Source organism: Hypomesus transpacificus, unplaced genomic scaffold, assembly GCF_021917145.1.
Source record: "Hypomesus transpacificus isolate Combined female unplaced genomic scaffold, fHypTra1 scaffold_127, whole genome shotgun sequence".
NCBI lineage: Eukaryota > Metazoa > Chordata > Actinopteri > Osmeriformes > Osmeridae > Hypomesus > Hypomesus transpacificus.
This window is the reverse complement of record NW_025813704.1, coordinates 429,617-449,799: the sequence shown is the minus strand read 5'-3', so window position 1 is coordinate 449,799 and position 20,183 is coordinate 429,617. Positions and strand designations below refer to the sequence as shown.

General features: G+C 49.4%; 4 protein-coding genes across 8 annotated transcripts in view; 2 read left to right on the top strand and 2 right to left on the bottom strand.

Moving 5' to 3' along the window:
- eif3c (eukaryotic translation initiation factor 3, subunit C) overlaps nucleotides 1-345 on the top strand; it is a 10,412-nt gene extending 10,067 nt beyond the window's left edge. For all 3 annotated transcript variants that reach the window (XM_047050715.1, XM_047050716.1, XM_047050714.1), the window contains one exon: nucleotides 1-345. This exon is cut by the window's left edge and continues 241 nt beyond it. In XM_047050715.1, the coding sequence (XP_046906671.1) occupies nucleotides 1-16 (16 nt within the window). In that variant the 3' untranslated portion in view covers nucleotides 17-345.
- A 1,375-nt stretch (nucleotides 346-1,720) lies between these two features.
- prodh2 (proline dehydrogenase 2) lies at nucleotides 1,721-5,814 on the top strand. The gene is made up of 10 exons (XM_047050777.1): nucleotides 1,721-1,997; nucleotides 2,434-2,624; nucleotides 2,933-3,059; nucleotides 3,257-3,328; nucleotides 3,410-3,490; nucleotides 4,438-4,581; nucleotides 4,811-4,977; nucleotides 5,141-5,251; nucleotides 5,436-5,524; nucleotides 5,629-5,814. The coding sequence occupies exons 1-10, from the start codon at nucleotides 1,734-1,736 to the stop codon at nucleotides 5,796-5,798; spliced, it is 1,416 nt and encodes a 471-aa protein (XP_046906733.1). The 5' UTR covers nucleotides 1,721-1,733; the 3' UTR covers nucleotides 5,799-5,814.
- A 1,733-nt stretch (nucleotides 5,815-7,547) lies between these two features.
- Nucleotides 7,548-11,820, bottom strand: tbx6 (T-box transcription factor 6). The gene is given in 14 exon segments (XM_047050729.1): nucleotides 7,548-7,717; nucleotides 7,802-7,900; nucleotides 8,655-8,710; nucleotides 8,798-9,009; nucleotides 9,334-9,484; nucleotides 9,576-9,646; nucleotides 9,930-10,077; nucleotides 10,214-10,254; nucleotides 10,256-10,297; nucleotides 10,299-10,319; nucleotides 10,321-10,483; nucleotides 10,691-10,740; nucleotides 10,742-10,905; nucleotides 11,751-11,820. Coding segments are annotated over 14 exon segments (1,458 nt in total).
- A 2,150-nt stretch (nucleotides 11,821-13,970) lies between these two features.
- Nucleotides 13,971-17,421, bottom strand: nif3l1 (NIF3 NGG1 interacting factor 3-like 1 (S. cerevisiae)). Of its 3 annotated transcripts, none has more exons than XM_047050755.1 (7): nucleotides 17,337-17,421; nucleotides 16,153-16,769; nucleotides 15,445-15,601; nucleotides 15,247-15,370; nucleotides 14,902-15,040; nucleotides 14,535-14,618; nucleotides 13,971-14,412 (listed from the first exon to the last, which is right to left on the bottom strand). In XM_047050755.1, exons 2-7 carry the CDS (start codon nucleotides 16,757-16,759, stop codon nucleotides 14,228-14,230), a joined length of 1,296 nt encoding a protein of 431 aa, XP_046906711.1. In that variant the 5' UTR covers nucleotides 16,760-16,769; nucleotides 17,337-17,421; the 3' UTR covers nucleotides 13,971-14,227. The 3 variants fall into 3 exon arrangements, with proteins under 3 accessions (XP_046906711.1, XP_046906712.1, XP_046906713.1); XM_047050756.1 differs by having other exon boundaries at nucleotides 17,282-17,380; XM_047050757.1 differs by lacking the exon at nucleotides 17,337-17,421 and adding an exon at nucleotides 17,092-17,162.
- Between the last annotated feature and the right edge of the window lie 2,762 nt (nucleotides 17,422-20,183).

The window sequence follows — 20,183 nt, the reverse complement described above, 5'->3', positions numbered from 1 at the left end:
CCAGAGCTCATACTGACCCGCCCCCCCACCTGGCCAGACTGCATTCCACATCACATGACACGCTGCCTGTACTTCTTGTTTCCTGTGTGTGAGGCCGAGTCATCACAACTATCCAGATCGTCACCACATCTGCAGACTCTCCCTGCTGTGATTGGACAGTTTTACCTCCAGTTTGTTGAGTGTGAAAGGATTTCTGGAGTTGGACTCAGTTTTCTAATGATGGAGAGTTGTGGTGGTGGATGAAGCAGTTTGCAGTGACAGGGTTGTTTTTCAAGTGAGGCTTCAGTGTCAAGTGAATACTTGTCAATGTAACCTATAAAATAATAAACATGATTCAATATGAAATATGCGGCTGCTCTATACTTTCAGATTGTTATAGCCAGTAAGATTTGCTCCACTCGTCTATTCCAGGTGTGTATATATATCTAATCAGATTAGACTAATCTAAGTATATATGTTTCATCTCAATTCTTCTAGTCATCCATGTTTCCTGGGTTCAGTGTTGTTCTATCTGCAGAGTTAATGATCTGTGAGACCTCTGCCAATCTACTCAGCACCTGCTGGGTTCCCAGTGGATGAAGCAGTAAGCTGCTGGGTTCCCAGCAGGTTTGGGACACTAGCATGTTTTAACAAGTCATGTCGGACGTTCCACTCTGGAATTATGTAAATCCAGTAGCAGTGATAACCTAGTGTATCACTGAGGATTGCTGACCTGTAGCAGTGATGATCTAGTGCATCACTGAGGGATCACTGTTCATTGGTGTTACTACTGTTAATGTTCTACTACAGAGTACATCACAAAACATCTAGTTTGTGGCCGGTTGAGTTAGGGTTCATGGAGGTCATTTGAATTTCCTTTCAAGGCTTTCCTCAAACCATAACATGCCACATAAAAAAACAGTTTCTACTACTTTATGAAATATTGCAAGTCTGTTAGTGCTTATAGTCTATGGTCCTGTGTGCTTTTTGGGGTCAACCTGCTGTTGACACAAACTGAACTGTGAGCCACTTATTAACCTGTCACTCAAAACCAGCCTGAGAACCCTTCATCCCCCATTCTGGAGCCGGTCAGGGCTATTTGCAGTCGGTAAGAACCCTCTCGACACGTTTTTAACTGTTAAAGTTTAGATGTGCTTGATTTGAGTTCAATGTAATATGCTAAATGTGGCAACAGGGATGGTTTGCGTCCAGTACAGAATTTCACTGCAGATCAAGATGTTCCAGGTTCAAATCCTCACCTAGGTCTTTTTAAAAGCGTCTGCTAAATGAACACATTACAAATCAAATCTGGCTATCTACATAACCCGAAGGATGTTCAGGTTTTCTTAGTTATCTTGTTCAAAGTTCTAAAACTTGTATTTGTTGTGTTTCTGTTCTCTGTTCTACGTTCCTGTCTTCCAGCCCGATGAAGTTCTACTGTTCTGCACCCCTCTCACAAGACTTTCTGGAAACTAAACCTGCTGTATGTAGCTCAGTGTGTGTGTGTGTGTGCTGTATGTAGCTCAGTGTGTGTGTGTGTGTGTGCTGTATGTAGCTGCTATATTTAACACACGTCACACAGTCCACACAGCGTACAAACCAGCCAACACCAGTTCACCCTGCTTCTCTGCAAAGGGGGTTTGGAATTAGGAACACACACACAGTACATCATCTAGAAGTACACACACTTAGCATATTTGGGTGCACACACACTACCAGAGCCGCAGGTCAACCAGCTTGATCCGTCAGGAAGTATGATCAGGTCACATCTCCTCCGACCGTCGTTACATCACTTCCTGTCGCCAAGGCTGCTGGGTACTGCGGCGCCCCGGGGCGTGGCCCAGGAGGGACTGCCCTCCGCCCCCCTGCTGGCTCAGCCCCAGGGACCACCCCTCCCTGACCTCTTGACCTTTGAGGACCCTGGGGCCTTCAGGGTGAAGAGCCTGGCCGAGCTGGCCAGAGCTCTGGGAGTGTTCAGGCTCTGCTCCAGCACCCTGCTGGTCAACAACTGTGGGAAGGTGAGGAGATAGGGATGTGGAGAGATGAGAGTGTGATGTGGAGAGATGAGAGTGTGATGTGGAGAGATGAGAGTGTGATGTGGAGATGAGAGTGTGTGAGGTGTGGGGTGAGGTAGGAGGGGGTGCAGATGGTGAAGTGATTGCTCCAGCCTGGTGTTTGTGTGTGCATATGTGTGCATATATAGTATGTAGGTCAGCAATGCTGCCGTCATGTCATCTACACGGGTCATTCATTTACATCTCTATTTCTGCATGTCTCTGTCCCTTTCTCGCTCTCTTTCTCTCTCTGTCCATCTGCATTTCTCCATCCCCCCCTTTCTGTTTCTCTCTTCTGATTTCACTCCCTCTCACTAACTTCACTTTTGTCTCCCATTTTCTTCTCACCCTTTTGCAATTTCTTTCCCTCCTACATCTCACCCTCCCATCCTTGTATCAGCTCATGTCCATAGCTCGGAGCATTCTGGGTAAAAGAGGCTTCGCTCTGTTGCTCCGCCCCTTCGTGTATGCCCAGTTTGTGGCTGGAGAGACGGAGGGCGAGATCAGCCAATCCATGGAGAAGATGAGTGCTCTGGGACTCCGCCCCATGCTGGCTGTGCCAATAGAAGAGGACCTGGGGGAGGGCACTGGGTAAGAGGCCACACCCACACTTGGGCTAGGGGGTAGGAGCGAGCTACACAACCTGCTCATTACAGGCACGTTTTCCAGTTTAGCTAGATGGGCGTTGACCAGTATCTAGCTTGCTAACCGCTAACACACTAGCTAGCAGACATGTGGCTAGTGACCAGAACAGTCCCACAGTCCAACCCCCCCCCCCCCCCCCCCCCACCACCACACACACACACACACACACACACACTGATGATTGTACAGATACTAGTCCTCCATGGCATTGTTCTCCCTCAGTGTTCAAACATCACTGTCACATCCGTCACCAGGGAGCTGCGGTATGACGACAACCTGACGGCCATGTTGGAATGCGTCCGCATGTCTCACAGCAACGCCTGGAGCCCGGATCCCATGATGCAACTGAAGATCACGGCTCTGCTCAGTCCAGAGCTCTGTGTAAGATTCCACTTAGCATGTGCTCCAGGGTTAGCATGTGCTCCAGGGTTAGCATGTGCTCCAGGGTTAGCGTGTTATCCAGGGTTAGCGTGTGCTCCAGGGTTAGCGTGTGCTCCAGGGTTAGCGTGTTATCCAGGGTTAGCGTGTGCTCCAGGGTTAGCGTGTGCTCCAGGTGAGACTCTGTTCTCTGTCCCCAGGTGAAGATCACCTCCCTGCTGCAGCTGCAGGGCTGGGAGCTGCAGCAGCTGATCAGAGCCATGGAAGGAGAGGTAGCCCCAGGGCCCGGGGATACACCAGCATTGATAGGCTGCTGACCACCTCACATCTGTCTGACTTTCTGTCACCCACAGCCAATCAGTTTCCCCGGTCTGGAGGAGAGTGAGAACGCACATTTTCGCTGCGGCCTTCGAAGACTGAACGCGGTGGCAGAGGTGAGGACAGGGTCGGATCCAAAATGGAATGCTGTGCCCCCTCAAAAAATACTAAAGTATAAATAAGAAATACTGGCATTGGCTTTAAATTAAATATCAAGATGGCTACACTTTCCTGCAGAATATGCAGGTCTGCTCTTATTTTGACTCATAAATGCTTTGAAAATGCGGACCCTCCCCCCCCTTGTGAAAAAATACCCCCCCCCCCATTTAATTCGTTTCTGGAGCCAAATCTGGGTGAGGAGGTGGTTGGGTGTATAGCTTGGTAGGGGAGCGTTTCTTTCTCAACGTTTTAAATAAATATGTTATATCTGATTAGATGCACATTTTGTGTTGCTCCTTCAGTATGTCCTATTTAAAAGACGGGATATAAACGTAATCTACCAGTTGCTAATGTAGCTAGGTGTGCTGTCTTGATTCACTAGCTTGCTCCGTCCATCAAAGAGCGCCAGCACACCAAATCTTCATCTCGGCGCGCTCGGAGCAGCCGCTGATGGCGTCAGATTTATGTCAAAACTCACGAGCGCATAGAATATTTCACACGCGCAGATACTAACTTTTCCCTCGCGAAATATAAGTAGGCTATTCACGCACAAATTCAACAACCGAGAGTTCTGAGAGCGAGCGCCTGGTATGCTCTCGTTATCTGCTCAAGCAGTGAAATCCACACATCGAAACTATTTTTTCGAAATTTACAAAAACAAACAAAAAAATCAACCTTGCACATCTTTTGGGGAAAATACATTTGGGGAAAATATTTTTGAAACCTTTTGAAACACATGAACCAAAAAGTAAAACGTTTTTTGGGTTCCGATTTTTTTTTTAACATACAACACAACTTTTGTGTCGCAAAGTTTATTTTGTGACCTTTTTTTCTAAAACATTGGTGTTTATTTGCAGTTAAACTTCTAAAAATTATTATTATTATTTTTTTTTTTTTACATCAGGCCAGTGTCAACAGGGTACGAGTCCTGGTCGACGCTGAGTACACCTACATGAACCCTGCCCTCTCTCTCGTCACCATGGCGATGATGAAGAAGTTTAACCAAGATGGCGCCTGGGTCTGGAACACATATCAGTGTTACCTCAAGGTATCAGCAGTCCTCATTTTAAAACAACAAGTAAAGTAAATAATAAAACAATTATCATGTATACCATGCATATACAGTGTACTAAAATATATAACTATATGTACATACATTCATCTATCTTGCCCACCTTTCTGTGTCTCTTTCTCTCTCTTACTGTCTCTCTGCTTGTCTATCTGTCTCCCTCCCTTCCTTTCTCCTCCTCCCTCCCCTGTCTCTCTCTCCCCCCCAGGAGTCCAGGTGTCTGCTGCTGGAGGCTGTCCACCTGTCTGTTCGTGAGTCCTTCTCTCTGGGGGTCAAGCTGGTCAGGGGGGCCTACATGGACAAAGAAAGGAAGCTGGCCAATCAGGAGGCCCGCACAGACCCCATCCACCAATCCTGGGAGCACACCAACAACAGGTCAGCCAATAGGCTTTACAATCTTGTAAACGTCATAGATAGATTATGTTAACTTACAAACTAAAACAGATTGAACAAGTTGCAACAGAAATGGTCGTGTAGACAGCTGGAGTTACTGCAGTACCTGCTTGTTATTGACGTTGTCATGGTTCTGTGGTCATAGTTACAACGGCTGCTTGAACATCATGCTGGAGCTCATATCTCAGAATCCTTGGCGGTACCGCATCATCGTGGCAACGCACAACGAGGTGTCAGTCCGATACGCTGCCGAAAGGTACGACCCTGCTCACTCAACTGTGTGTGTTGTGGGTGTGTGTTGTTTGTGTGTGTTGTGGGTGTGAAATTCGACTTCAGAGCAAAGCTAGGGTATGCTGTTGTGTATTTTAATATAGAGCAGAGTACAACTGTGTGTGGTGTGTGTGTGTGTGGTGTGTATGTGGTGTGTGTGTGGTGTGCAGGATGGCAGAGCTGGGTGTGGACAGAGAAGGAGGCTCAGTGTGTTTTGGCCAGCTGTTGGGGATGTGTGACCATGTGTCTCTGACCCTGGGTGAGTCTCCACACACACCACAACGCACACACACCACAACACACACCACTAACTAAGAATCCACGCGCCTGCTCCTCCCCTCCCCCGCTCCCTCCCCCCACCAGCCCAGCAGGGGTACTCGGTGTATAAGTCGGTTCCGTACGGTTCCGTGGATGACACGCTGCCCTACCTAGTGCGGCGAGCGCAGGAGAACAGGACCGTGCTGCAGGGCATCCGCAAGGAGAGGACCTTGCTGAGGGGGGAGCTGCACCGGAGGCTGGGGCTGGGGGGCTGAGGAGGAGGGCTGGGGAGCTAACTGGGGGGGGCTTGTGCTGAGGGGGAGGGCTGGGGCTGAGGGTGGGGGGGGGCTTAGGCTGATGGGGAGGGGGCTGAGGGCTGAGGGGGAGGGCTGGGGGGCTGAGAGGGAGGGCTGAGGGGGCTGAGGGGGAGGGCTGGGGCTGGGGCTGACGCTTGGATGCTAGGGGGCAAGGGATGAATCCTGGGTCAGGGGGGCTGGGGCTTGGGGTGAGGTTGGGGAGCTGGGGTGAGGCTTAGAGGGGGGGTGGGGGGCCAGGGCTGAGGGGGTCGGTACTGGGGCTGAGGGGGGGGGGGTTGGGGGCTGGGAACAGGGTTAATGTAGGGGTAGCTGGAGTAGAGAGGGGGGCAGTTAGAGAGTTAAATACACACATTATCTTTAGAAATACAAGGAATAGATTATTTAGCAATGCACTCATAAATGATTTATGTCTGGCCTTGATTTCCACACCAAGGGATTTTTGTACAATCTTTAAAAATGTTACCCAAATGTTGTATTTGAAATTGAAAAAGGAATAAAAAAATCTGTTTTAGCTTGTATAGCCTTTTTCTACTTCAGTTCCTGCCTCGCCGGACGTAGGTGTAAAAGAGGGGTGTGTGATGTGGAGGTCACCGGTGTGTCATCTGTGTGTCACCTGTGTGTCACCTGTGTGTCACCGGTGTGTCCCCACACTTGTGACCTCAGTCACCAAACCCTCCCAGGTCTCCACACAGCTGAATCCCTCTCCTCTCCACACACTTTCTTTAGTTAAAATCTATTAAAAAATATATTTTGTATTTTATTATTTGGAGGTGAAGGCTGGGTCTTTTGGCCCTCAGCGGTCAAAAAATAAGAATAAAGATTACTGGTTCTGACAAAAACCTAAAACTGACCAGAGAGAGGAAGGGAGAGAGAGAGGAAGGGAGAGAGAGAGAGACAGGAAGGGAGAGAGAGAGAGACAGGAAGGACCATTTCAGCCAGTTTTATGGGGACACAGGTTTGTGAAATGATCTCTGATCATTAGTGTTGTGGTGTGATAAGATAATAAACCGGTTTGTTCACACAGGTAGAGTGGAAAAAACACTATCAAACAGGAATGAAAATAGAAGATAAAAAAGACTTTGTCAAATCAAAATATTTTAATAATTGTAAACAAATAATATCTCTTTAAATGAGCTCCATCTAAAACTTAATGCAGTTGATTTATTTTGTAAAAAAAAAAAAAAACTTTCTATTTACTACTCGTATGTAAAATCACAACAACATACATTTGAGTAAAACTTCATCATCATCACCATAATATCCTGCCTTAATCAGAACCGAACCCAACTCTTAACACTTGGTTAACATGTCTCAATAAAGAGTTTTTCTAAACAGTTATGTCTCTATACAGAGTGTGTCTAAACAGCAGGTCAGCAACACCAGGATGTCCTAACCCTAACCCTAACCCAACACCAGGATGTCCTGCTTCTTTCATACAAGAGTCAACCTTCCATAGCTTATTAGACCCACAATCCTTTGTGCAGTGAAAGAGACGACAACCGCTGGCAGTTCACCAGACGGCAGGAATACGAACCTGTCTGGCAGTTCACCAGACGGCAGACGATACGAACCTGTCTGGCTGTCTGTAACCCTTACACTAAGATGCAGGATATTGTGTAGCCTGCGTGCAACGTGGTAAAGGCAGCTGCAGCCACTACGAAAAGTCAAAAGCACAGCTCTTGTCTCTGGTCCTTAGCCCCGCCCACCTCAGAACATGGCCCGCCCACTCATGTCCAGGTAGGACCCCTGGGTGTGGCCAAGCTGCGGCTGCCTGTAGACATGTCTGAGAGGAAGAGAGTAGGAGGGGCACGGGTCCTGGTACAAGCGCAGAGGGTAGGAGGAGAAGGAGGGGTACAGGGCAGGGAGGGCGGAGGAGGGGGGGGTACAGAGTGGGGGGGGGGGGGCGGAGGAGGGGGGGGGTACAGGGTGGGGGAGTCGGAGGAGGGGGGGGGGGTAGGAGGAGAGAGAGGTCTCCAGGAGGGTTGGGTGATGCAATACCATCTCTGGGAGGTAGTGGGTGCCAGGGGGGAACTGGGAGAAGGAGCCCATCTCTGTGGGGGCTACGGGGGGGGGTAGGAGGAGGAGTGTGTGGCACCTGGGTTCAGGGGGGGTGAGCGGAGGGAGGGAGGGAGTAGTTTGTGAAAGAGGAAGGAAGGAGGTGAGGAGCAGAGGAGGGCTGGTAAGGAGGGTTGGAGAGGGAGGAGGGAGGAGGGAGCTGGATTGGGTTTGGGACGGAGAAGGAGTTGGGGATGGAGGAAGGAAAGGAGGGAAAAGGATAAGATGCTGAACCGGAGAGAGAGAAGGGGAGAGAGGGGAAGGGGGCGGACATTTGGAGGGGTTGTGATTGGTTGGGGTTGGGATGGGAGGTGGGGGGGTCAGGGTAAGAGAAGGGGATCTGGGGGGGTCCTGCGTCTGCCTGCTGAGTCTGGGAAGGGGGGGTCAGCAGGGAGGGACAGGGGGGAGGAGGGAGGAGAGGGAAAGAGGTGTTGGGAGGAGTGTGAGGGGTCGTCAGTTCCTGCTGGGACAAGGAGTGATAGGAGGAGGAGGAGAGGAGCGGCGGGGGAGAGGAGGAGGTGGAGGAGGGAGGAGTGAGGGGAGGGTAGGTCAGGCTGGTCTGGTGGAGCAAGGGGGAGGTGGTGGAAGTGTGAGGGAGGGAGGGAGAGGAGGAGAGGATGGAGGGATAATCAGAGGTGGATGAGGGCGTGGTTTGGGAGGAGGGATGAGCGAGGGAGGGGCCGGAGAGTTCAGGGGGAGAGAGGGAGGGATAAGAGGAGGAGGGCTGGGGAAGAGAGGAGGATGAGAAGGACATGGAACCATGCTGGGTGTCTGGGTAGGTCTGGGTGTACTGGGGAAGACTGATGCTGCCGGACCTGTGTCAAGTGAAAAGAAAACATGTTAGAAGCAGAAGCTCAATCCCAGCAGAGAGGAAACCTTCCACTCTGACCCCTCACACGCACCTGTCAATCATGCTGTCACTTGGCTGATGATCACTTCCTGTTGCATCTTGCTGCCCATTGACCATGTCCACTGTGAGGTCAGCAATCTGGGATGAGACGTAGGCGTGTCCCAATTGGAGGGGCGGGTCTGGGGTTGGGGTCTCCTGGAAGGAGATCTGATTGGAGGAGAACCCACAGGATGGGCTTGGGAGGAGGGGGAGGGAGGCCAGGGTCTGGAGCTCTAAGGGGTGAGAGTCCAGGGTCTGGAGGTCTGAGGGGTGAGAGGCCAGGGTCTGGGGCCCTGAAGGGTGAGAGGCCAGGGTCTGGAGGTCTGAGGGGTGAGAGTCCAGGGTCTGGAGTCCTGAGGGGTGAGAGTCCAGGGTCTGGAGGTCTGAGGGGTGAGAGGCCAGGGTCTGGGGCCCTGAGGGGTGAGAGGCCAGGGTCTGGAGTCCTGAGGGGTGAGAGGCCAGGGTCTGGAGTCCTGAGGGGTGAGAGTCCAGGGTCTGGAGTCCTGAGGGGTGAGAGTCCAGGGTCTGGAGGTCTGAGGGGTGAGAGGCCAGGGTCTGGAGGTCTAAGGGGTTAGAGGCCAGGGTCTGGGTAGAGTCACAGGGGCCACAGCTCACTGAGGGAGAAAGGGAGGTAGCTGACTCGCCGTCCTGCATGTCGCTGACCTGACTCAGCTTGCGTTTCTGCCTCGCGTCTCTCTGCCTGGAAGAGAGTAAGGATCAGTCTGGGGGGGTGTACCTGTGTAAGAGACTGTGTGAGGGTGTGTGTGAGGGTGTGTGTGTGTGTGTATTACCTCTTGTTGTTCATGCCATCCTGTCTGAATCCTTTGGCAAAAGGGTTGGAGTTGATCTTCAGCTCAGTAATCTGATTGGAGGATAGAGCATAAGTAACGCACAGGCAGTGATCTGATTGGAGGATGGAGCATCAGTAACACACAGGCAGTGATCTGATTGGAGGATGGAGCATCAGTAACACACAGGCAGTGATCTGATTGGAGGATACAGCATCAGTAACGCACAGGCAGTGATCTGATTGGAGGATACAGCATCAGTAACACACAGGCAGTGATCTGATTGGAGGATAGAGCATCAGCAACACACGTTAGGATGGAGTAATGCAGAGCTCTCTCCCCTCCACACCCCCTCACCTTGTGGTTCTGGTAGGCAGTGACGGTGAGGAAGTGTGTTTCGGGGAACAGGAAGGAGCGCTGGCCCCCAGCCCAGCTGTGCACGTCCCTGGCCTCCACCACATGGATCCGAGGCTGGTAGCGATGCAGGGAGTGGAGGATGATCTGGAGGGAGAGGAGGAGAGGGGAGAGGGAAGAGAGAGGATAGATGAAGATATATAACACATAATAATTCAAACACATACAAGAAACACATACCCCCCCCCCCTCCCCCCCGGCGTGTCCAGTGGGGGTACTCACGTGTCCCGTGTGCATCCAGCGTGTTGTTGGTCAGCTTGGTGTTGTGGGAAGGACACCGTCCTGCTCTGCCAGTGAGCGCCCGAGGCGGGGGGAGTCCGGGTGGATGAACACCCCGGTCTGGCAGGCGCGCCTCCGCCCCGCCCACCACCTGCCAGCTGTCGCCCTGGAAACGATAGCGCGAGCTGTCCAGCGGCACGATGTCCAGGAGGAGGATGTAGCGCAGGGGAGGGGTTCAGGACCCGAGAGCTTTCACCCTCAGCTGGGGGAACATCCGTCTGGGGGAGGGAAGGAGGGGAGTAGGGGGGAGGGAGGGAGGAGGGGGAACACAGCAGAATTAGATGTGCAGAGAAACAGAGTTCCAGTATTAGAAGCTGGACTAGATTTGTAACTGTAGCTAGACTCAGGAAGGGTTGGCCTGGGTAGAATGTGAACTAGGTCTGAAGGTCAGGTTGTGCCAGCGTTGCCCTGGGAACGGGACTCACCTGCCCTTTTTGGTGATGATCATCTCTGTGCCGACAGAGCTGAATTGTTTTCCATAGCGATGCGTTTTCCAGCTCCATCTTAATGTTGTCTTGGGGCATGCTGATTGGTTGGCTGGGGGGACTGGGGGCGGGGTCAGCAAGTTGGGGGGCGAGGGCCCTGGCAGCCATGTCACAGGGTGCGGGGCACAGAGGAATGTGGGGCGGAGCCTCACGTTCTGAGAGAAGTCAGAGACTGCGGTTAGTAACGTTCATTACCGTTCTAACAGTATATTCTGGTGGCCAGATAATGAACGTCTGTGTTTATCAGTACGGTGCAACAAGAACAGTGTGATTACAGATATGTTTAACCCAGGAAAAAGAGAGGGAGAGACAGAGAGAGAGAGAGAGAGAGAGAGAGAGAGAGAGAGAGAGAGAGAGAGACAGAGAGAGAGACAGAGAGAGAGACAGAGAGAGGGAGACAGAGAGGGAGAGAGAGAGAGAGGGGGGGGGGGAGGGAGAGAGAGAGGGGGAGAGGGAGAGAGAGAGACAGAGAGAGACAGAAAGAGAGAGAGACAGAGAGAGAGAGAGAGAGAGAGGAGAGAGAGAGACAGAGAGAGAGACAGAGAGACAGAGAGAGAGACAGAGAGGGAGACAGAGAGGGAGAGAGAGAGAGAGGGGGGGGGGGAGGGAGAGAGAGAGGGGGAGAGGGAGAGAGAGAGACAGAGAGAGACAGAAAGAGAGAGAGACAGAGAGAGACAGAGAGAGAGAGAGAGACAGAGAGAGAGAGAGAGAGAGAGAGGAGAGAGAGAGAGAGAGAGAGAGAGAGAGAGAGAGAGAGAGAGAGAGAGAGAGAGAGACAGAGAGGGAGACAGAGAGGGAGAGAGAGAGAGAGGGGGGGGGGGGGGGAGGGGAGAGAGAGAGGGGAGAGGGGAGAGAGAGAGACAGAGAGAGACAGAAGAGAGAGAGACAGAGAGAGACAGAGAGGAGAGAGAGAGACAGAGAGAGAGAGACAGCGAGAGAGACAGAGAGACACCACGACAAAGTATTGCCATGTAGACACACTCACACACTCACCACTTACCTCTGTAGTAGCAGTCTCTGTGTCTCTGGGTTCCCAGGCCCAAGCTGGGGTACATCTCCACACTCAACATGCTTCTCTCTCTTCTCTCTCTCTCCTCTCTCTCTCCTCTCTCTCTTGTCCACAGGTCTCTCCACTCCTCCTGGAGTTCTGCTGTTGTCTCTCAGTTAAGACTCCTGTCTCTCCAAATCCCTCGGTAGTATCTCTCCTCTTCTTTTATTTCAGATTTCTTATTTTCTCTTCTTTTTACCGTATCACTCTTTCTCTGTCTCTCGTTTCTCTTCAAATGCCCTGTCGGTGTGTGTGTGTCTGTGTTATATAGGTGTTCACACATCAGGCCAAATGGCCCAACTTTCACACTCCCTCCATTTACCTCTCCACATGCCCAACCTGCCCTCCCCCACTCCCCCTCTCCTCCCCCTTTCCCTCATCACCTCTGCCTGGTATGTGAGCAACGTTTTGCATTTTCATTAGTTGCATAGAGAAAGATTTTTAGTGGCCCAATTAGAATATCTCTTTTAATCCTGCGTTAACATGAGATTATATCATCTAGTTCTGAGTATAGAGAACAGATACACGTTCTAGAATCTGTGCGTTCTAGAGAGACTTAAGAACCTCAGACATTCTGCAGACAGAACTTCAGGGGGTGCAGTCATTGTGTTCATGAAAGCATCTTCCTTCCATCCCAGTCTGCATGGTCAGCAGTTTACCTCCAGGAGGTTCAGGCCTGTTGTCTCCTGGTCATTCGCTCAGACAAACACTTAAACCTCTCAACATTACTACCATCCTGCAGGGTTCTCATCCACACACACACACACAAACACACACACACACCTGTTCCTAGGGGCCTGGCAGCTCTGGTGGGTGTTTGAGGGGGCGTGTCTCCCAGCAGGGGGTCAGAGGTCGTCTGCAGGTGGAGGACATCGCCACAGTTTGGTCCTGGGGCCAGCAGTTTGGTCAATAAGGAATTAAACGCTTCTAGAACCTACAGAATGCTTCTAGAACCTTCAGACAAACACACACTGACAAGATATTCTGAATTCTACAACTACATTCAACTAGGCATTAGTCTTTATGACAGTGTTTACATTACATAAGATTATACTTTTTAATAATTTAGCAGATGTTTTAATCCAAAGCCACATACAAATAGTGTACAGCAGATCAAGGATCAGTAGTGCAGAGTTCTAACAGTATTTTGGTGGTCAGAGTCAAGGAACGGCCTGTATTTACCAGACACAGTGTCAAGTAACATCTCAGCTACCAGACACAGTGTAAAGTAACATCTCAGCTACCAAGCATGATGCAACAGTATAATGGTAACTGTTATATTACAGATCACTGTGCAGTGTTTCAAACAGGTTGTCTTCAAATGATGTACAGGTGAAAATCCATCGCTGGTGGATGTTGAAAGGTATTTCGATGTTTTCAATGTTATACGACTGAGGGATGATAGAGATGCTAAACACATCAGTGTATTAATAAACATCACCTATGAAAAGTGCTACATAGATAATTGAGTGTATAGAATATCCATGCATGTACTAAGCTCATGGTCATCATGAAACAACTCTACAACAACCCCTCCTCCCAGAAGACTGATGGGACATCAGACATCAGGATGGGAGAGAGAGACACTGTTGTTCTAGTTGTTGTTGACTTTCTCCATTTGCAGAGGGAAGGAGAGAGGGGGGAGGGAGAGAGAGTGGGATGAAAGACATCCAGAGGACTGGAGGGGAAGTGGAGGTGTGAGGAGGGGGAGGGAGGGGGGGGAAGGTTGTTACCTAGATGATCCATTTGGGATAAGGATGGCGAGGGGTGACAGCTGTTAATGTTTTTATTAGCTGACAGGTGTGGCAGAAGCCTCGGTCCAGCAGACTCCATTATGAGCTGTGACTGAAGCTTGGGTTGAGGCTGGGGGCCGAGGCTGGGGGCTTAGAGCTGAGGTTGAGGGGTGAGGCTGGGGGCTGAGGGGTGAATGTTTTGTTCTGTCTCTACTACCACAACCCCCTGCTCTGCCATGTAGGTGCTAAATGCTCTCCAGCTTGCAGGGGTCCAGTCAGTGTAGCGTGTGTGTGTGTGTGTGTAAACTACTCAGTGCTGGATTGATCAGTTTGAAGCACTCTACTAGACTCTAGATGCAGGATTGTTCTACCACATTCTACCTCATAATACTGTATGACATTTGATATACTAACATATAATCAGTCTTTTTCATCTCGGCATGTTGGTACTTGGGAAACTTTATTGAAAAGCAGACAGACATATATCAGATAGACAGACATATCGTATCAGACAGACATATCATATCAGACAGACATATCATATCAGATAGACAGACATATCGTATCAGGGAGACATATCGTATCAGACAGATACAATCGTCTTCAATCCTCAGTCATACACAGTGAATTATTTCTTGCGTCGTCATCGCCGTTGACAACAACCGTTGAAGTCATGGTAACGGCGGGCGGGCGGGTTCAGACCACCTCCAGTGGGTCTCTGTCGGCCCGGGACGTCACCACGTTAACCGAGTCGGGAAGGCACACTGCCAGCCTCTCCTTGAACACCGCCAGAAAACCACGCTCACTGTTGCTATGGTCACTGAGGATGACGCAGGTTCCCTTGGCGACTGCATCCAAGACTTCATGATGGGACATTTCACCTAGGAAATGGACGGACAGGCCAACAGATAGGAATCAAAAGGTGTGTGTTTAACAGGATTGAGTACCTACGGGTGTGTGCCTGTGAGTGTGTACCTCTGTGTGTATGTATCTGTGTGTGTACCTGTGATGTAGAGGTCTGCTCTGATTCCATCTAACACTGATGCTCCAGACCCAGCACACACTGCTGCAGTGGACACCATGGACTCTGAAACACACAACACACTAACACACCACTAACACACCACTAACGTACCACTAACACACCACCAACAGTGCAAACTCATCACTACCATGAATAGCTCCCCATTCAACCATAATCCCCCCTCACCCAGGTGTCTCTGTGCCGCCCCCCCCCCCTCACCCAGGTGTCTCTGTGCCGCCCCCCCCCCTCACCCAGGTGTCTCTCTGCCGCCCCCCCCCCTCACCCAGGTGTCTCTGTGCCCCCCCCCCCCCTCACCCAGGTGTCTCTGTGCCCCCCCCCCCCTCACCCAGGTGTCTCTGTGCTCCGAGCGCCAGACGCAGGTGACTCAGACCCAGGTGGACCTTCATCTTCTGGACAGCTGTTGCTACGGTGACCGGCTGATCCAAAACACAGAGTCGCCCTGCGCCACGGCCTGGAAGAGGAGGCTGGAGAGAGAGACAGGTAGAGGTTAGAGAGAGACAGGTAGGGAGGTCTGACCGGGGGGGGGGGGGGGTAGAGAGACAGACAGACAGGTGGGGAGATCTGACTGAGGGAGGGGGGTAGAAAGACAGACAGGTGGGGAGGTCTGACTGAGGGAGGGGGGGTCGAGAGACAGACAGGTGGGGTCTCAAAAATATTTGACTTGTTCTACCTTTTGTGTTTGCAGGATGCTGAGTGACTGATTGGGACCAGGGTGTCGTAGTAGCGTCTGAACAGCAGGGGGCAGCTCGGAGTCAGGGCAGCTCAGACACACTCGGTAGCCCCCAGTCTCCAAGCTGCACAGGTGAACAATGTACATGAACAACACAAACACGACACACACACACACCAGACTGTCATGGTGAAGTACCTTGTGACTGAGTGTTGAAGGAGAGCTCCTTTCTCTCCCTGCTTCAGTTCTGACATCAGAGCCCTCAGTTCCTCCTCACTGCTGGCCTCAAACTCCAGTCTGTGTCTCTGGGGGGCGCTAGCGAGCGCTTGACTCAGCACCGACACCCGGCCACTACCTAAAGAAGACACCAGGCAGAGAAGGAAGCAGAGCGGTTCAGAACTCTAAACATTATTTGAAGCAGACCGGTTCATAACTTTAAACATTGTTAGAACACTTTTGATCTTGGATTTTCTGCAGGCACTATTTGTTTGTCACTTTGGATGAAGGCAACTACACCTGCTACAGTAGCAGATACTGCTGGTTGGTAATGTCACCATGGCAAACGTGTTTCCCCAGGCCAGCCTGTCTCTCCTCACCCAGTCCTCCCACCAGCCTGTCTCTCCTCCCCCAGTCCTCCCACCAGCCTGTCTCTCCTCACCCAGTCCTTCCACCAGCCTGTCTCTCCTCACCCAGTCCTCCCACCAGCCTGTCTCTCCTCACTCAGTCCTCCCACCAGCCTGTCTCTCCTCCCCCAGTCCTCCCACCAGCCTGTCTCTCCTCACCCAGTCCTCCCACCAGCCTGTCTCTCCTCACCCAATCCTCCCACCAGCCTGTCTCTCCTCACCCAGTCCTTCCACCAGCCTGTCTCTCCTCACCCAGTCCTCCCACCAGCCTGTCTCTCCTCACCCAGTCCTCCCACCAGCCAGTCGTTTACTCCTCCGTCCACGCTGTCCCACGAGGTGTGGGGAGAGAACACCGCCATGCCCGCCTCCACTGCCCGCACAGCCAATCGCTGCTTCCAATCTCCCTGCACCAGACGTTTTATTGGCCGAAACAGTGGAGGGTGATAGGATACGATGAGGTCACACTTCATGGCTTCCGCTTCCTCCATAACAGGCTCTGTCAGATCATTGGTCAACAGGATGGTTCTGATAGGCCGAGCCTTGCTGGGCTGGACCAATAGGCCTACATTGTCCCATGACTCAGCCAATGACAGGGGAGCTAGCTGCTCCAGAACCTTCAGAACCTCCTGTAGGTCCATCGGGCCGGTTGGACGAGGGCTATGAGAGAAGGAGCGAGAGATGGAGGGGGGAGAGATGAGAGGGGGGTGAGGAGGAGAGAGAGGAGTCCTACAGCTGCTGGTGTTTGAGAGGGAAGATGACAGAGAGGGAGAGAGGGAGGAAGTGAAAGGGGGAGAGAAACAGGTGAGAGGGGGAAAGAGGAGGGTATTCCTGTAGCAGCGCCTACAGCAGGTCAGTGGTAGTGCTCTCAGAGCAGCACTCCTGCACAACATGGGTGTGTTCCTGAGTAGAAGGAAAACAACAAATATTTAAGGTTTGAATCAGGCTGTGACATTACTGTAATGTATACAATTAATTTAGGAGGTTATTTCATCCAAAGTGAAGTATTAGAGGGAATTTGAACCTGCGACTTCCCATACTATCCCCATACTGTCTTGGTTCGCTAACATGTGTTTGCTGTAGGGTACCTTAGGTGGCAAGCCAAGCCAAAATTGCTAACTATGATGGCTTCCCTAACCAGTTCTGCAACACCAAGATACGCAGTGCTAAGGTAATCTAGGCTAGCGAGGACAGTGCTTCACACATTAAAAACTAGCTAACTCACTTCAAATGCCAACGAGCCAGACCCCAGCTGGCTAGCAGACCGGCTAGCTAGCCAGCAATCTACAGTCTCATTAGCTGCAAGTCAAGTGCAACGTACTACGATTACATAATATATGGACAGATATTCAACACGAGTTAGTCTGTAGAAAGTATAAACTGCACGTTTTATATTCGTTGCGATTAAAAGTTACCATGTAGCGAACAAGCAATAATGTGAGTAGAGCTGAAACAATGTCAAGCACTCACGGAGTCAGGCTGGCTTCCGGTGTCTCGCCTCTTATTGGACACTAGAGTCGAAGCTCCAAAACATAAAGGATAAATACTGACGTTGGGGAAAATCTTTTATAAATATTAATACATGTATTAATGTGGCCCAGTTACATGTATTAATATGGCCCAGTTAAGGGCCAGGACGATCACTAGGTTTTCATTCACCCTCCTCGTTTAGCAATGATCCTGAACATGATAAAGTCTTTTTTAGTTTTCAGTAGGCTACAACGACCATATGAAAACAGTTTGTTTGAGTGCTGGTGTATCATTGCTTATTATTGATACATTTACATTCCAATCGTAATAGCTTCAGCGGTTGCTTTGGTTAAGTGTTGACGATACACTCCTCATCTATTTGATGTCCTCATGAAGTTGCCAAATTGCTAATATTTAAGACACAAGGCTTATCGTATTCAATTCTTGATTTCCATAAGTAACAAAACAATGAATAAATAGTGCGTTCATTTAGCAGAGCGGGCGTTTTTTCCCCAAAGTCAGGTGGGATGTGAACCTGTAACCTATTGATCTGCATGCAAATGCTCTAACGACTGAGCAATAACCAGAAGCCTACATGTCATGCTCAAGTCGAGATCATGACCTCACCAGCTCTCATGTAAATTCATCTCACCATTGGCATCCGTTTTAATGCATCATTAACTATCCTTTTCCCAGCTCAATACACGGGCCATTCTAGGATCAGACCTTTAGGGGTGCTTAGCCCCCAATGAGAATGTGACATGGATACAATGCCTTACAAAAGTGTTAAATCCCCTTGCTAATAAATCCTTAAATCACTGGATAACAATTAATACATTTAATTATTGTTATGCAAAATATTGAATGAATGAAAAAACTAAGAAAGTCCGTATCTTCATGAACTACCAGCATCAAATGAAATGATAATGATGTGTCAACAATAAATAAACATTGTTTTAATTATCATTTTAATTAAAAAAAAAATATATATATTTTTAGGGGTGCTGAGATGACATGTATGTGTGCTTGAGCACCCCTAAAAGGGTCTAAAATCGTCACTGGCTCCATAGGCTAAATTGTTTCTCACTAACAGGGTGGGGCATGTTTTGTGTCCTTTGTTTAAGTTAAACACATTTCTGTATTTTATTTGAAAGCCTTTCTGATGATTGTGAATGCAGAGACCCTGTGTATGTCCTCATTGTATGTCAATCTTTCTAATATATTGCTGCCTTTTGGAGGTTGGCTGGATTTGGAGACGCTCGCTTCACACACCACCACCAGCCTCTCATCAAAATTAAAGGTAGGCCTTTGTTTTGATGTTTATTTTTTTCAACATTTGATTCATTTAGTGAACGCTTTCATCCAAAGACACATATAAATGATGCATATGGAAAATACAGTAGCCTACTTTGAGAACCATCCTAAAAATGTATGTGCAATGGGATTTTTGCTGTCTTGGTTGGATTCCTTTCTGATGTCCTTGATTCACTTTGTATCTGATCGCTAACATCATATATCATTTTTTTTCCTTCGTTACTTCGTTACTAAAGATGCAGGCCCTACGATCCTCGGAACTGAACTGGAGCAACTCAAACTATTCAAGCAGCGACTCAACTAACAAAGTCTTCTCATATTTCTTCTGTCAGGACCTTCTGTAGAGTGTTGTACTGAACACAGCCTCATTTCTGTATGTCACCGTTCTCTGGGAGCTGTTTCAGAGACACAGGAGAGGAACCCCCACCACCCCCAACAACGTCTTCATGCTGAACCTCACAGTTATGGATTTTCTTAGGTTTCATTCCGTTTTCTTTAATTAACTATTTTGTCTGAAGAAGTGCCCCTGTGTTGAAAAGTACCCACATCCTCAAGAGTTTTAACTGGTTTGGACGACCTCTCTTCTTGTGTGGCAGCGTTTTATCTACATAGTGGATATTATATAATGTTATTAGAGTAGATCAGATATCAGTTTACATGTTTGTCATTTTGAATGAATGATGTACATCTAGATTTAGACTTCCGGTGAACAACACAAGCTCTTCTCCTGTCTGGCCCCCCAATGGTGGAATCAACTCCCCACCTCCATCAGGGACACTGACTGTCTCTCCACCTTCAAGAAAAGGCTCAAGACGCACTTGTTTCGGGAGTACAACGGCACTTAGGAATGATTGGCTGGACCTGATGTTAGTTTCCTCCAGGATCACAATTACCCTTACTGAGAAACTTGTTGCTCTTGTTGGTTAGTTATAACGGATTTAAACTCTTGTACTCGCTGTAAAATATTTTACTGTTGATTGTTTTTCTACAGGTACACTCCTGCACTTTTTGAGTTTCATGTTGTTTAATTGTAACTTGATTAACTACATGCTCTTATGGTTCTTCCATAAGACCATGTGAAAAACCACTTATTTGGTTTTTCACAATGTATGCTTTATGTTTTTCGCTGCTTGCAATGTTCGGGGCTACCTCCTTGTTATGATCAGTGACCTCTGCTCTTTTGTAAAGCTCTCTCTTGAAGTCGCTTTGGATAAAAGCGTCTGCTAAATGCATGAATGTAAAATGTAAAATGAACAAGGTGTGTTGGGTTTGCATGGAGTCTTTTACCGGACCCAGTGAAGCCTGACAGGTTGAAGAGAGGATCAACATAAACACAGACCAGCTCACATGTAAATTCACCCCTGCCCTTGGTAATCACTTTCAATGCATCATTAACCATACTTACCTAAGCTCTTGCAAAATAACTTATCTTCAAGTGAAACAATTGTTTTACGTTTATAAGGTATAAAGCCTGATGATGTGATAATGGAGGATGTGGAGGCATGATCCGTCCAGCACGCAGTGGAGCAGAGG